Source organism: Glossina fuscipes, unplaced genomic scaffold, assembly GCF_014805625.2.
Source record: "Glossina fuscipes isolate IAEA_lab_2018 unplaced genomic scaffold, Yale_Gfus_2 112, whole genome shotgun sequence".
Taxonomy (NCBI): domain Eukaryota; kingdom Metazoa; phylum Arthropoda; class Insecta; order Diptera; family Glossinidae; genus Glossina; species Glossina fuscipes.
This window is the reverse complement of record NW_023998455.1, coordinates 2,176,520-2,194,085: the sequence shown is the minus strand read 5'-3', so window position 1 is coordinate 2,194,085 and position 17,566 is coordinate 2,176,520. Positions and strand designations below refer to the sequence as shown.

The following is a 17,566-nucleotide window of genomic DNA, read 5'->3' as shown; positions in this document are numbered from 1 at the left end:
CAGACGGACAGAATAATTTTCTGAACTGGTCAGTAGCATACAATGTGAGTGGATGTACCACTAGTGTTCCTCGATGTCATATGCATTCGCTCAAGCTTAATACACTTTTGCCACAGAAGTGGTGTACAATACTTTATGTTTATATATAGCTCTAATGCTTGAATTAATAAATGGTTTTAAATTAAAAATAAAAAACAGTTAAAGACACTATAACGGATCATGGCCCACTATTAAATACCTTACGTCATCCTACAAGTGTATAATGACTTTTCAAAATGAGTTGTTATATGGGATATAGTCGAGAAGGTGATCCGACCCGAACAATTTTCAATAGCGAACGTCCTCGGGGCAAAACGCGTCAGTGTATCAAATTTCATCGAATCGCGACTTGCCGGTTATATATAAGTTTACAAGAATACTCTTTTCAATATTGAGTATACCTTCACACAAATTTAATATGCAATTGTGTGGTGTAGGGTGTATAACAACATTTATTGTCATTTTAATGATGGATAGATATATTAACGGAATATAATATAAGATTAAATGAAAAACTTACTCTGTTCTTTTATTCTTTTTTTTATAAAATATCCTTTTTTCTTTTCTTTTTTTTTATATATAAAGACTTTGTTTGCAGAATATTTTTATGATCACATGAGAATGTTCGTATATAAGTAAAAAAAGGTGTATAGTAGGATCGAATTGTGTTTGTCAATGAATTCTACTTCTTTTTCTCCTTTTTTCTGCAAATGTAAAATACAAAACAAAAAAAAAAAAAATAAGAAAAAATTAAAAAAAATTAATATATTATAAATATATATAAAATACTAAAAAATAAAAAATAATTAAAAATCTTAAGAAAATTGTAAGAAATTAAAAATAAAATCTACGAAAAAAAAAAACGTTTGTCGTAAAAAAGTTCGGTTTTTTATTTTTTTGTTTTGTTTTTGTGAGGGATAGGGAGAGGGGGGAATTCTGACCTGAAGTGTACCTGCGTTTTCTTATATTTCTTTACCATTTAATTTTGTGCAAAATTATATTAAGCTGTGCCAATTATAATTTATATATTTAATTAATTTTTTTCTTCTTTTTTTTTAATGAATTTAAATATTTTTTTATTGTTTTTTTATTGCAATATATGATAAGATTTATTTATATATATATAATTTTTTTTTTTTTTTGTATTTAAAAATTATTACTTAAAAAAAAATATTAAAAAAAAAAATTGAAATTATTTATGAAAATAAAGACGACCACCAGGCAAAACTACCACAGCCACATAAAAACCATCTGCGAAATCACAAAAAACGGGGGAGAAAAAGTGAGAGAGAGAGAGAGAAAGAAAGAAAGAAAAAAGATTGTTTGTTGTAATTAATTTAAAAGTAAAATTTTCATAACAGTTACAGAAAAAAAAAAAAAAAGAAAAGATATTAGGTACACTTATATAAAAGCAATCTATGCAAGCACATACAATGAACAAATGGAAAATTATTGATAAACTTGAAAGGGTTAAATGTTCACGCAAGCACATACATAATAGTGAGAGAAAAGAGAAGAAAAACTAGCAAATGTGTTAGAATCTGCAAAGAAATTTATGGTTCAATTCCCTCTTTCTCTGGTTTATCTCAAAAATTGCGACCTGTGGATTGAAAACAAGAAAACAAGATGGACAAACGGACCGACTATACAATAAAAAGTGATCCCATCTAAATTTTTTCTGTATGTTAATAATGAACCCAGTACTTTATTGTATTGTATTGTATTCCTATAATGATCAATCATATGCCTGAGAGTCACATCCTGGTATGATGTGTTACGAAACACGTGGTATGATCCGCATTTAATTGTGAAAGCACCACATGACGGGTATGCACTTTTCCATTCAATTTTAAGGTCTATTGACAATTTCTTAAATATATACTGGGCATGGTTCTTGAGTAAGCTTGAGTAGACTCGATTATAATTTGAATATACTATCCGACAGCATAGACACTTTCCGCAATAAGAAAAATGTACACTTTATCGAGAACTGTTCAGTCTCTTCTCAGAGTTTACTCGATATCGATATCGAGAATCATAAATCGGGCCCTGTGCTAGGAAAGCTAATTGAATCCTGATATATTTAGTGAAAGTAAAAGCTCATTTATCCCAATGACCTATAACACATAGACGCGAGCTTAGATTCCACCCATTCCCACTCCAAGTTATTTATGATTCTACCTAAATATATGTATAATAATTTAATCTCAAATTTGTGCTAATAACTCTCATGCTTCAAAACCAAGTTCAACTAGATCAAGAACTAAGATATAATTTAGGAAAAGCCTCATAGTTCAATATATAGATATAAACAGTGCTCATCTCTTAAGGTATCGCCAAGCCTTCTAAGAAAAGCGATTTCAATTATATATCGTTGTACAATCTTCACGATATGATGTATAATTTATGTAAAATAAATGGATTTTTGTTCCCTTAATGCAAACGAATACCATATAACTTTGATTAACCCTTTACCGACCAATGCAGTTTATTAATAAACTTTTTTCTCTTCAACGCTTATATACCGATTGCCGGACATCGTGATATTAATAAACATTTCATCTGTTATTTCTTAACGGGGTACTACTAGTTACTTGGCTCAGTAGGCAAGTTTAACTGAGCATCAGAAAAGCGCGGACACAACCGGAGCCAGGAAGGGACCTGCATCTAAGCGGCGCCTTAAATCTATTGTATTTCCTTTCTTTTTGTCTTTGCATAGTTTCGCATAGAAAATATTTGCCGGATTAGAATTTGCAACTTCAGCTTTTTTCTTATGGCGAATACGCTGGAGGGACGATTATTAGCTCTCGTCTGAGCAAGACCACACAACACACACACAAGTCGCAAGGCATTTTTCTAATAAAACTTATGACTTTTTTTGAATTTCTTATGACTATTCATTCGGAAGACCAAAATTGATATAAAATCGCAACAACTATAAGAAGAATATACTGTGATCACAAATTAAGACCAAGTTAATTATATCGTTTTCAAATCTATTTCATCGCCTGTCAAAGTAACTTCCCTCACTGTACTGTACATCTAGGGCAACGGTTCTTCCAATTCTCTCAAGCAGTTGTTATAGTCGATCTCCAGTATGGTTTTTAAAGCTTTCTGCGCGATTCACCTTGTATCTCTTCAATCGAGGCAAAACGTTCTTCTCCGAGGGGAAAATATATAGAAATAGCCAGAACACATATGAGACTAACTTAGGTGATTTTGAAGATTGTGGAACCGCCTTGTGTTAATGTTTCACGAAATGGTCTCGAAGAATCAATTGAATCAAATTGATTGTCGTTGATACCAAACAAGATTTGACGCGTTTCAGGCCTAAAATATATTTTTAAATCGCGGTTGATTGATTCGTTTGAAATACCAACAGCGTCAATAAGGTGCCTAATTGTTAACCGATGGCTTTTGGGAACTCGATGTTTGATTTGTTTCTCGATTTTTTTTGCCGATCATTATGAGCGGCGCTTCTTCGCGCATTCGTTAGAAGGCTTGATATGATATATCGATATACATACATATATATATATATCTATATATATATATATATGATATCACCAATCGCTGAGACAATACTCTCTGTTCATGTAAGACGATGACGGTTAGAAAGAAGTGAGGAAAGGAAAAGGGATATGGATAGGGATATGGTGCTTTTGGTCTAGTGCGGATTGTCGATTGTTACTTAATGCCTTTACCGACTGAGCACTCACTATGCAGCTACGATTAAAGTAAATTCTACCGTACTTGATTGAACCTGCAAACACTGACTACCTACTCGGCTTCAGGGAAACATTCTGCTTGAATTAAACTACGCGTAAAAAAAAAAGAGGCGTTAATGGTATTCTTGCATTCAAGCAGACGTCTTCAAACATCTTCTGTTTTAGTTTCTAAATTCATTTGTCTGCCAATTAATTATTAAAATTTTTTATTCAGACGTTAATTTTAAAGATTTTTTTTTTTTTTGTTGAATAAATAAAAAAAAAAAAAATTTTATTATTTTATTATTTATATGGTTTTAATGGTTGTTTACGATAAGTATCCTTGTTATTATTGTTGTTGTTTCGTCTTTTTTTTTTTAAGTTTTTATTTAAGGTGGTTATGGTTGTGATAGGATGTTGGTTGTGTGTTATTTACTTGATTATCATTAGTTATATATTGTTTTCAATTGTTTAATGATTAATGTCTGCTAATATTTTCTTATTTTTTCTTTTTTTTTATTAATTAAAAATTTTGTTTAACTTTGCTTTTTTTGCGTTCGATTTTATTTTTTATTTTTTTTTATTTATAACTACTTGTAAAATTTTTGCAAATGTTTTTTTAATATTATTGTTTATTGTTTGTTTTCTTGTTTCTTTGTTTGTTTGTATTAAGAAAAAATTTGTCTAAAGCTAAAATACGAACTTCTTCAATTTTCTATTTATTTGAATTATTTTTTAGTTTCATTTCTTTTGTTGTTTTCTATGGATAAGGATATAACTATTTTTTGGATGTTTCAATTTTTCTCTTCTTCTCTTTTCCTTTTTTCTTTTTTTTTGGTTTGTATTGTTTATAATGTTATTATTTATTTTATTTTTTTTTTATATATCGATTTGCACCATTGTTTTATTATGATTTTTTTTTTTTTAAACTTTTATTATATATTTAATTTCATTCTTCTGAAAGAGTCTTCACAGTTTCTTGTGGTTTAAAAAAGAAAAGAAAAAAAATGTTCCTTTTTTTTGTTTTTACTTTGAAAAGATATTGAAAAAAGAATTAAAATTCATTCTTCGTTCGAAAGTAATGAAATGCTATTGTTTGTAACGTCGAATTCTCTCACTGGAATTAGAATAAATATATTTTAAATTAATCGACATATTAGTTAGTAAACACAAAAAAAACAAAAAACCAAAAAAATAGCAAACTCTGTATACAATTTATTATATAAGCTTTGGAAAAAAAAAAAGAAAAGGAAACGAAGCAATTCGTTTGAAATTTCTTCAATATTCACCACTTTTACACAATTGCAGGGAGAGAAGGTCCTTCAAGTTTTTTTATACAAATTTTCGTCAACAATATTTCACGTACGAACTTCCCTGCAAACGGAATAAACGGCAGATGTTTCTCAATTCGAAACATTCGCAATCTTCCTATTTTCAGTGAAAACTTTTTCCTTTGTTTTCTGATTCTTTATTGAAACGCAGTGATAAATGGACACAGCTAAAAGAAATCACATTTGCACATATAAAAAGCCATAACAAATGATTTATAAAAAATTTTTTTTTTGAATCAATTTAAGCTGGGGTGTCCGTCTGTCCGCCTGCTGTCTATCCATATCTTTAGCGCAATTTTTGAGATATTTTCTGATTAAATTCGGTACAGCGATATCGTTTAGCTCAAGGGCCAGAGCTATTGAAAAAGCTTCAATTTGAACCAATTTTTCGACCACTTTCCACATAACTGCTTTTCAAAATAAGAATAACTGTATTAATATTAAGCGAAGCGTTGTAGGGTATTTAATGGTAGGCCTTGTCAAACTGCAATGTTTTATTTGTTGTTTGGAAGAATATGGAAGACTTTATTTATTGCACAGAAAACTTGGGCAATCCTTCTTTATTCATAAACGTAACGTTTTTGTTTCAAACCCTAATATACCTTGGATTGAAACGACATCCCTTAAGGGATTGAAATCAAACATTAGGTTGAAAATCTCTACCATAGGCATGCAACGCATAAAACATATATACCATTTTTCTTTTGACGCCCACAAGCTATACAACATACAAAGGTAGTACATGCACCCAATCGAAAACATATAGTGAATGTATATGTAACGACCGATGTACGTGTGGGAGATTTATTATGCTAGCCTATGATCTTCACTAGCTTTATTGCTCGTTAACATGGATTCGGACGCCAGCTTGCCAAGGCAAAGGAAAGGTTCAAAAAGTCCCCTTTAAATGCTTTCTGACTATACTGAAGGCATAGACAATCAAAATGCTTTAGACCATGCTTCAGATCGGATGAAGGATGCCCGCTAAATTAAGCGGCTTAAACCGATAGGCGTTACATGTGTTGACGTAAACTTAAATGAGTCCAGAACCAAAAATCGCGATCGGATAAATTATATCTTAGGTTCTACTTTAACTACATGAACTGTATCAGACAATAAAAAAAAAATAAAAAAATTAACAATACAAAAGCTCTTTAGCCTTTATACTCTTAATAGAAAATCAAAATTAAACGCAGACAGGAAAAAATTGATTATCAAAACTATATTTAAATATTGCATGCTATATGCTGCTCCAGTTTGCTCTTCCATCGCTCCGATTGTCGTATTAAACAAGTGAAAACGTTAAGGTGGAACTCGGCTCACCATTAAATACAGTCACTCATACGACTATTATTCGGAATAAACTTTTGTAAGGAGAGTTGCCGAAAAAGTGGTTCGATTCGAACCAACTTCAATAGCGTTTTTCCTTAGTTCGTAATAGGCGTTTGTATCGAATTTCATCGAAATATTTCAAAAATTGCGGCCTGTAGTTTGAATGCAAAAGGACAAAACAGACGTACGGACAGACATGTCTACATTCGGAAATATTTTCTGACTCGATTGGTGGAACAAAAAGTGTCTAAGCCTATCTCAAATCCTTCTAAGTTTTGTATACATAGGCACAAACGTAGGTTTGCTTTCGACGCCCGACACCCAACATTCGTACTAAGGCAATAAACACTTGCTTGCTGCAAGCGATCAAATTTCTAAAAAAAAGCCATTTACGAATAAATTACTTGGAAATTTTATATCAAAAACTAAAATTTGTTGCGTCGCATCAACTCGAAAAAGAATTTTGAATTCTTTCTATTCTTCTATCTCTCAAATAATTCTGAAAAATACATATTTATTTTTTTCGAAAAAGATTACACATACATACATTACAAAATTCGGACAAGCCTAAAGCTAAAAGGGCTTATGACACAATTCCAAACAAACGTGTGTGTGTGCCTACGTACATTATTGGATGATAACTTTATTTACTTCCATGCAATAGAAATTGAGATGAGCTAATATACTTCGAATCTTGTCTAAACTCGCACAATATCGTTATTTGCCATATTTCTGGCCGACTAATTAATGATGAGACCCATAAGTGACATAAGCATAAATTTTCAAGAGACCATAAGTGCTTGCTGCCCTTTTCAGAGACTTTTAGTTAAACCAAATGATATGCAAGTCCTGCAGTGCTTTAAGCAAATCTTCACCTCTATCTCTTTGACTATAGCTAATGAAAAACGCTTTCATCAGGGAAACATATTATACGTTATGCTTTTCCTACAACTAACTCGTGTATACATATATAACTTTTAGCATAAACGTGTATGTTTATCACTTTGTATACTATATATATATATATGGAATATACGTATATACATATATATTCACAAACACTCTCTATATATATATACACTCTATATATACATGTATATATAAATATATATATATATATATATAAGTGGCCTCGTAAGCGTATCGTCAAGTCTTTCATAAAACATTGACAAAGTGGTGGATATAAAGAGAAAATGAAATAAAAAAAAATTAAAAAGACAACAATTATAGCAAAAATTTCGCATGTTGTTGCTCATTGTTATAAATAAAATCATTAAAATTATTGTATGTACATATTATTAAGCTTTAAAAGATCTTTTTAATATTAAATATATATCTTATTAAGCAAATGTTTTGTTTTTTTTTTTTTTTGTTTTGTACAATTTTTTTATGCTAAATGAAAACGAGTTTTCTTTTCCATGAATTTTTTTTTTTTTTCTTTTTGTGTAATACATACATATATAAAAATGTATATAATTCGTTGAAAGCCGTAATAAAGTCTCATTTTTTGTTTCTTTCTTTCTGACTTTATTTCACTGCTTAAAAACGTAAATGTATATGCAAATTATTTTAAAAACAAATTTATATTAAATTATAGAAAAAAAAAGAGAGAAAAGAAAAACACTTTGATAAAATGGGAAGAAAAAGTTTAACGATCGTCAGCAGAATACTAATGTTATTTATATTTAGATAACGATATAATCGCAATACAAAAATTTAATACATGATTTTCTAAGGGACTTTCATTGACTCAATAATAATAGTTATCGGTAAAAATGAGAAAAGCAAATGAACACCAAGAGCTGAGATCGTACTAGCAAAGCTGAAATGAAAATTGCAATGAATAGAAGAAAGCAATAAACACTTTGCTTCACTTTCGTTTATTTTATGCCTTCCTCCTAATCCAATTCCCATTTGCTTTCCTATAAAAACCTAACCATTGCACGATATCCGTCTAGAAGAGGCCAATATACATGTAGCTCTGGATAACATATATTGCACTAAAAAAATAAATGTATATCTATATACACATATATACATAGATTTGTATAAGGAAAATGTACACATATATAGAGGAACTAGACAGTGGATGGCTGACAGGGAAACGTTAAGCGAAAGAGAAATATAGAAGAGTTATTAAGTGAATTATTTTAAACGCAGTTGTAAAGTCTTGCAGTTTCTCACACACACACACGTTCGAATTACTTTCTAATAAACATGTATAAAAAAAACTATCTAAAAACATTATGATAAGCCACTATTCATTATTAAATACCCTACATCACTTCGCCATTTATATAGGGACTTTTTAAAATAAGGCCTTATATGGGAAATGGCCGAAAAAGTGATCCGATCCGAACCGTATTCAATAGCATTCGTCCTTACACTAAATTAAAAATTGCGACCTATGGACTGAACACAGCAATGAAAAAAGAACAGAAGAAGACGGATAAGAATAACTTTCTGGATCGATCGGTATAATAAAAGGAAATCCTCCCTGATGTGGGAAATATTATTGAAAACGTATACTAAGAAATTTTGCCATTTTGAGATTGAAAGCAAAGTGCAGATCAAAGGAAATTTAGAATGCCTTTAGAAATACTACTACCACTTAGCCACTTTTGTTGAGTAATTTTGAAAATAAAAATTTTCTTCCATATAATGGCTTTTGTGGATCAATACGAACATTTTTACGTGCTCGGTTATCAGATGGACAGACAAACTTGGAACTATTCATGTGATGATTCAGAGTCAATAAGTATAATAAAATGTTTTACATACATCTGCACTCTGTACCATAAGTGGTGTAGGGTGACAACAATGACATCATGTACTCGGCATACGTAAGCCTTTAATTTCAAGAAAGACCGATAACACAACGGATCGCTTCGTAATTAATAATACACTCTTACCGCTAGCAATGGCAGAACGTTTTACTTTTTGGTTATTAAAGGGCCAGCGCCTTAATCGCATACATTTAGCAAAGTCTCGGAAGGCAATCTTCTTATCAAGAGTATACCAAGGGTGAGCAAGTAGTGAGGAATTACTTTCTTTTGCCTAATGTATGACTTCTGTTTGCAAATGGCTGAACACAACAATTTATCACTTGGTCGGGAAGAGAATTTCGGAAAATCTCGGAAGACTCTGCCATATAGCAAAGATCTTTCAACCTGATGCTTTCTTAGCCTAAACAAGAATAACGTGACGTGACGATCGACTTCTTTCTTCAACTTTTTCTATTCATGAAGACAACTATTATGCCGACTACGGTGAAAAAAGAATGAAAAAAACGAAAATTAATTTCGAAACTATTCGAGTAAATAAAGGATGAAAAAGAACCGTTCTTTTTGTGTAGGTTACACAACTACTGGTACAAAAACTTGTTTCAATATATAAACATTTTTGCTTTTCTTCGTTCTACGGTAAACTAAAGACACATTTTAAAACTTAACTAAAAAGCGTTTAAAACATTCAACCCATAAGTAACTAAATATATTACGTTCTGCTCTTTTTTCTTCAAATTATTTTTGAAAGGTACTTTTTTCTTCTTTCTTTTTAAAGAACAACCTTCTTTTTCGTCATAATTATGAAAAGGAAATGAAATGAATAGAGAGAGAGAGAGAGAGAGAGAGAGAGAGAGAGAGAGAGAGAGAGAGAGAGAGATAGAGATAAAAGAAACAACCATATATGGGATTAGCAGCAACAACAACATCAAAACATCGTAGATAATTTATCAATAAAAAAAAAATAAAAAAAAAATAAAAAAAATAAATGAATAAAATAAAGAAAATGCAAGAGAAAAAAAGGATATGTTCACAGTTTACTGAAAATGAAAAAGTCGATAATAATAAAAATAAGAGCAAAAGAAAAACAACAATTAGACCACACAAGCTGAGAAAACTCCCATTACACGTCAGCCAAGATCTTGCTGCTGTTCAGTTCGATCTGAACGGTAAATGGCAGCACGATAACTATACCTGTTTCCAGTAGTTTGATGCTGTGTTGTTGTTGGTGATTGCTGTTGCTGTTGCTGTTGCTGTAAAGTTTGTTGTTGCGTGGTTATAATACTATTTGTGGTAACGGTTACTGAAGATTGCGGTTGCAGTCGTTTAGGAAATTTATCGGAGTCCTCATCTAATGGATTTGTTTGCTGTTGCTGCTGCTGCTGTTGCTGTTGTTGTTGTTGCAATTCCATTTGTTGCTGATCAGCTAATAATTTAGCACTCAAAATGGATACATACGCCTTATACCGACGTAACTTTTCAAAAGAAAAACGAACAGCATTCGTAAGACAGACAAATAACATTTCATAATTAACTTACCTCATATTGCAAATAATTCTCTTTTTCTTTGTAATTCTGTAAAGCCAAACCTTTACTAGGTATCGGTCCTTTGCGATGTTCCATCAACGAATTCTCCAACTGATCCAATTGCTGTTCATGTGACTCCAACTGCTCTTTCTGTTAATCAAACGAAGGAATGTTAAAAATGAATATAAATGTCATCTAAGTCGGCTAACCATTAACAGCTTGGTATGTGTACTGGGCAGCAAAGGACGCTGAAAACGTTTCTGGCTACCTACACCGCCCTCCAAAGGTGGTGCAGAATAGGCCGCGCATACAAAATTAATAGTCTCTACCCACGATTGCAGCTCCTTAGAATCGCTTGTTTGAAAGAGATATTCAGCCTGATCGGCGGTTTGTAAACGAAATACATGTTGTTTTTTGGTATAATCAGACGCCTTAGTAGCCAGAGCATGATGAATTCTAATGGCATTATGAAGATTGTCAGACATCTATAAAATAAAAAGGGACAATTGAAAAATAGTATATATATATATATATATATATGCACATATATATATGTATAAACTTACTTGACTTTTACGAAAACCATGCTCATCTTTATGCAAATATAATACCAAATCCCTGAGTGTACAATAAAACATTTTCCAAGAACGTTTTCCGAAAGGAGCTAAATGGATGAAATGAAAACATTACAATCTGGCAGTGCGGGCCATTAACTTAGCATTCCCTACACCGCTTCGCCAAATACAACCCTGCACTTACTTTCGTAATCAAATACTGAAAACTTTATCTTATTTCCACGTAATGGCATACCCTTCCTTGAAAGCGTTGCTTCCAAAAAATAGGTCCAGATAGTCCAAAGTTACTACATCCAAATTTGATGTTAAATGACTAATGTATTATGGGTCAATTTTGTTTCCTTATACTATTCATGGCAGCCTTCTTCATATAAGAGGGGGGGACCCAAAATAAAGACTGACGTGGTCCATATTTTATCAAAACTCATTTTATTGTCGAATCAAAAACAAAACATGCTTCCTCACTTGATCATTATAAAACTCTCATATGTGATGTGATTCAGAAGACCTATGTGGTCGCAACAGGAAACTGTTAAATCTGATGTGTGGAACTGTTCTTGTCGTCGTAACGAGGATACTGTAAAAATTTGATGTCAGAAATTGCTCTTGTGGGCATGTTTTTGTCATGCAATATTAAAAATCAAGTTCTTTCACAGGAACCCTTGCATAGGATGTGATCCACAAAATTCACTTAGATGATTCAAATTTATTAGATTTAATTCTCATATCAAATTACTATTATGGATCCATTTCCCTCACGAATTATTAATTAATGATTAGATTTGTTTGACATAAAAAAGTTGAATATTCCTGGGAACGATTATGTAGAGAAGGCTTCAAAAAATCGGTCCTCGACTTGGACTCGGACTTGATTTTGACCTGGTTTTACCAAAAGACCTTAACAAAATAAATCTTTGTATGGAAAATGACCGAAGTAGTCGTCCAAGGCAAACCATTTTTAGTGATGTTCATCTGTGTACGCATTAGTGTACGTAGACAGACTCTTGGAAGCTGCATGCACGTGCATAACTTTCATAAACTCTGTACTATAAATGATGATTAGTATAAACATTTCGATTTCCTTTCCTTTTTATCCTATACTACGTGTGATAATTACACACACAGGAATGGTTGAGGAAGATGCACCTTTTCTTATAACAGCCAATCAAGTTGAAAAGCTGTTGGCCGCCTATCCACTTAATATAATTGTTCAATTTATGGGACGGAATTTTTGCAGATATTTTCAGAAAATTTGGCAAAACATGAAGAATAATCTCACGGAAAATGGATAGAAGTAAGCCATTTTTTCAAAGACGACCGCTTATAGCGCTCTAATTTGGCAAAGTTTTCTCGAAGAAAAATCGGTATCCACTTGGATCATATCGGTACAGTTTTCGCCATCCCATCTATATAAAGATTCTTATGTAAAGCAAATCTTTACATGATATGAAGGGTAGATGCATTAGGCAAAGTGGTGTAAGCCATTCAGTGGTCGATCTTGCCGAGCGATAGAACATGATAATATAACTTGCTTCTTACTCTTTTTGTAGTTAGCATCGTAACAGCATTTACGCATAACGTAGCCTTTTTTATATTCAACAGCCGCCGATGATTCGGGAAGATCAAGGAATGGATTTTGTCCTATAAGACCACCAGAGGTTAAAATGCTTTGTTTGCTTTCAGTTAATTGCTTTTGCAAGTCAACCGCATCGTCATCGCTATAAAGAAAAGATTTAAAGCAAATTAATTAAGAGCTCGAAGATTTTTACGTAAGAGTACAAGTGAACATACAGCGCCCATTCCAAAGGCTGTGTTTTGATTGCCTGGTATAAATATTTGAGCACTTCCTTCGGAAAGTTATCGCCATCATTCAGTTCAGCTAAATTTTCAATAAATTCGGAACAAGTCATTTTCCGGCCAATATTCTGACCATGTAAGTCCGTGTTCAATAACATTATAGCACAGGTTAACGTATGTACGGCATCTGAAGGTAAAAATAATTTGAATGAAAAAAGGAAATGAAAAAAAAAAGGGAAAAATTCTTTATAAAGGAGTTTAATATTGATAGGAAGTTTCCGAAAATTAATTAAAACTCGATTCTACTTTAAAATGGAAATCGCTTTATAAACAATTCACTCCTTTCGATGTCCATCTCAGTCACATGTTTTAAAAACATCGAACATTACTTACGATGGGAAGCGTCATGCGCAGGAGTATTTATTGAAAGGCTTAAAGATCGGATGAAACACTTTGAGCATCTGCTCGAGTTTAGTGCTGACATTACTCATTATAATGGAAGAAGAAAGATCGAGAAAGTATTCATCTTTTTGAAATCACTTTCAAAAAATATTTAGCTTAGAAAAGAAGGATAGCAGATCGGATGAAACACTTTTAGCATCTGCTCGAGTTTAGTGCAGACATTACTCATTATAATGGAACAAGAAAGATCGGGAAAGTATTCGACTTTTTGAAATCACTTTCAAAAAATATTTAGATTAGAAAAGAAGGATAATAATAAAACAATTTTCATTCTCTTCGGGTGTTTTATGCGCCAAGGCTCACTATTATGATTTTCTTTTTTTGAGGTTAGGTTATATTTGTTTGAACGAGCGGCTTTCAACATTGTTGCCTTTCCAGGCCTGGCAAATGTTCCGATAATAAAAGCACATTTTATTTCTTTAAGGTCTTAATAACAATTTATTGTCGTCACAAACCTAGAGATTCTTGCAAGATTAAGAGCTAAAAGAGGTCTATCGGAATGTTCTATCCATTCCTAGTTTCTAGGTATGCTTCGTAATGGTTTATTCAGCTGAATCAAGGTGTTCTGCAATCTCCGATATTGTCAAAAAATGATTTTTCTCTAACGTGATCTTGACCGCATCGTTGCCGATCGGAAATGATCGGCCGGAGCATGGCTTATCAGAAATGTCGAAATCATCTACTTGAATGAATTTCTATAAGGAACTGCATCTACACCGAACAATTTCAATAAATTTTTATATGCTTCTGTAGCATTTCTTCCTCATTGGAGTTCGTGCAAAATAACACAGTGATAGTTCATTTACTTTGTCAACAGCAATGGGTACACTATCGCTTCACACTTAAGACTATCACTCAATTTTGTTTTAGTTATAATGCTGCGATAAAAATAGTGAGCTGGAACATGCACTAACGGAAACGGGCAGAACTTGATTGAAGGGAGTATTTTAATAGCGCAACGAATGATAAATACTTTTACAAACAAAACTTTTCTTCTTCTTCTCTCCCCTTTTAGATCCCTAGATTTCTTATCTTCCCCCCTTATCCTATCTTCCTTTCTTATCCTATCTTCCCCCCTCATCCTTTCTCCATCCCCCCAGCCCTCCGCACCGCCCGCCAACCTCTCTTTCTCTTCGCCTCTCTGTCCGTATTTCTCTAATTTGCTCGCAATATCTTGAACGTAATGGTCATCACAAAGTGAAACGGAAAGACTAGCATAAAAAAGTTGCTAAAAAAAAATGCAAATTTTTTCAAAATTTACTGTAAAAATGCCTTACCTTGAGAATTAAAAGAGCCCGGATTACAATCTAAATAACGTTTAGAAAAATGTACTAACACGCGTTCACGTTCTTGCGTTTCGCCTGATAACGAAAATTGTTGCAAAAATTCACGCAACGATAGATCTAAAGTCTTTTGCTCAAATGTGAAATATTTCAAGTATTCATCAGCTACCGCACGACTGAAATCATTGCTATTATGAAACAAAAAAATATAATAATAATAATAGTAATAATAATTAGGAAAAGCTCTTTAAAAGGAGGAGCAAAAAAAGATGATGTATTTTTACTTTTTACTAAGATGCCTGGAGACATCACTCTTTTTGAAACCATCAAGTGAATACAGTCTTTTAGCCAAACGTATAGCCGATGGCATATCTACAGCCTTGGGTGAATAATGATACGAATGCAGGGATTCCACATCGCTGCCATCGTCCGAAACAGGTGGCGAAGAGTCGCGTACTTCGTTTGTGCTCGCGATGGCATTGCCGAGTGTGGTGGCCAACGGTACATCTTCTGTTAATGTCGCCAAATCATCTTCGGAATCTTTCAATTCCGAATATAATGATTTGCCCGTAGTACCGTTATTATTATTATTATTGTTATTATTGTTATGATTACTATTGGCATTGGTTGTTACACTGTCAGCGCCTCGTACTTGTATAACTACTTTATGCTCTGATGATTTTTGTTGTTGTCTTTGTTGTTGACGCTGCACAGCCGCATCCGATACCAATATTGTTGAGTCCGAATCACTGGGATCACTAAGTACCATACCGCCTAAAAGATCACGAGAACTTAATAAATTATCATCGTCCTGATAATCAGGACTAGAAATATTTGATATAGCTTCAGAAACACTATGATCACCACCACCACCACCACCACTAGCAGTAACTACGTTACTGCTACTACCACCACCACTATTATTGCCGTTAGGACATTGCAATAAACCCATATTATTTGTTACTATCGTACCAGTGGGCGTTGAAGAGGTGACACCGCCATTACTAACAATCACATGTTGTTGATAGTGTTGTTGTTGATGTTGTTGTTGCTGTTGATGCTGCAAATGTCCATTATTATGACTAAAATTGCTGCCTATACCAAGGGCACCTTTTGAACCCGACGAAGACATAACCGAACTGGAAACAGAAGTGGGCGAAGCGGGACTACCAACCGAATTTTGAGGTGATGAACTTATTGAACTTGAATACGAATTGTGATGCGAATTATTGATACCGACATGATGGCTATAGCTGGTATTAGAATACTGTTGTTGTTGTTGTTGTTGCAATGCAGCCAATTGATGTGGTTGCAATGGAGCGTTATAAGTCCAAACTATACGATCACGATTCGAAGCCTGTTTATTTTGAATAGAAATTTTTGATATTAATTGGTATTTTTTATTTTTTAATTTTTTATTACGTGTTTTTTCGATAAGAAAATAATTTCAAAAATATAGAAATGTATAAAGCACTATTCTAGCGCTGTTTGATGATAACTAGATTTTTCAAAAAACAAATCTAAATTTGTATGTAAGGTACTAAATATCTCTTTTTTTCTTTTTTGGTTTTTTTTTTTTATTTTACAATTTTTTTTTGCCAATTATCCTAATCTCTTATTATTTGTTCATAATAATTCTTTTTCTTCAATTTATAGAAAATATAATGAAAAATGAAAGAAGAAAGGAAAAAAAAAGAAAACTTAAAAAAAAAGTCGGGAAGAAATTCAAATATTCTCAGAATTACTTATCGGTTAAATGTCATCTCTATACATATTTATGACAATTATTTCATAATTTTTCTCTATGTATTTACACGCGAGAGCTTTGTATTTAAGAAAAACTTTTTCTTCTAATTAATTTTTATTATTTTTTTTTCTTATTTTCAAAATAAAAATCATTTGATGTATAAAAAAGTGTATGGATTGCTTTGGTTGGCTCGTTAGTTAGTTGGTTGGTTGGCTAGTTGGGTGTTGTGATATGGATGTGCGACTATAATATATCAAAAATAGTAAGAAAATTGTCTAGACAACAATAACAATAATAATAATAATAATAATAATAATAAGAAAGGAAAAATCAAGAAAATCAAGCAAACATATTAAGCAGTTAGCAGTTATATTTTATTGACGTGCAGTACAAACAACAAACAAAAGTTCGGCATTTCATGCGATGAATGAAAAGGAAGTGAATTTAACAGGCAAGACATGCACAAAATGCTTTTGACAATATGAAGGTGATATGCACTGTGTGTTTGTATATAAGTAATAATAATAATAATAATAATAATAAGAAAGAAAAGAAAAAATAAAATAGAATGTTGCAGCGTAGAAGGAGAAATGAACAAAAAAAAAAAAAAAAAAAAAAAATAAAAGAGTAAAAAAATAAAAAAAAAAAAAAAAAAAAAAAAAAAAAACCTTAAACCGGATAAAAAATTCAAAACTCGGTTTTTGCAACGTTTTTTTGAGTGGACATATAAGCCACATGCCTTTTTGGCTTAGTCCAAAAACAAAAAACAACAACCAGCGTATTGCGTTGAGATTAACGGTCTGATGCCTCAAAAAAAAAAAAAAATTAATAGAAAAATCCAGAGAGAGAGAGAAGAGCTAAAGACCGTCATTATTGCGCCAATTTTTCAAAACTTGCAATGGATTCAAAATTGACATTGGCTCGAAGGTATCTGAATCATATAATGCTTCCGGGCCAAATACTAATTCCTTTGATTTCTTTTT

At 32.2% G+C, this 17,566-nt stretch overlaps 1 protein-coding gene across 6 annotated transcripts in view; it reads right to left on the bottom strand.

Annotated features, from left to right (window-relative positions):
* Positions 1-625: 625 nt before the first annotated feature.
* LOC119639357 (PH and SEC7 domain-containing protein) overlaps positions 626-17,566 on the bottom strand; it is a 70,347-nt gene continuing 53,406 nt past the window's right edge. For 3 of the 6 annotated variants that reach the window (XM_038036667.1, XM_038036668.1, XM_038036673.1), the window contains 8 exons: positions 15,121-16,193; positions 14,831-15,024; positions 13,086-13,278; positions 12,834-13,012; positions 11,286-11,383; positions 10,929-11,204; positions 10,732-10,869; positions 10,216-10,667 (listed from right to left, as the gene is read on the bottom strand). In XM_038036667.1, the coding sequence (XP_037892595.1) occupies positions 10,323-10,667; positions 10,732-10,869; positions 10,929-11,204; positions 11,286-11,383; positions 12,834-13,012; positions 13,086-13,278; positions 14,831-15,024; positions 15,121-16,193 (2,496 nt within the window). In that variant the 3' untranslated portion in view covers positions 10,216-10,322. Of the gene's footprint in view, positions 744-1,180; positions 1,291-10,215; positions 10,668-10,731; positions 10,870-10,928; positions 11,205-11,285; positions 11,384-12,833; positions 13,013-13,085; positions 13,279-14,830; positions 15,025-15,120; positions 16,194-17,566 lie in introns of those variants that run through there. The other 3 variants (XM_038036671.1, XM_038036669.1, XM_038036672.1) reach the window with 3 other exon arrangements.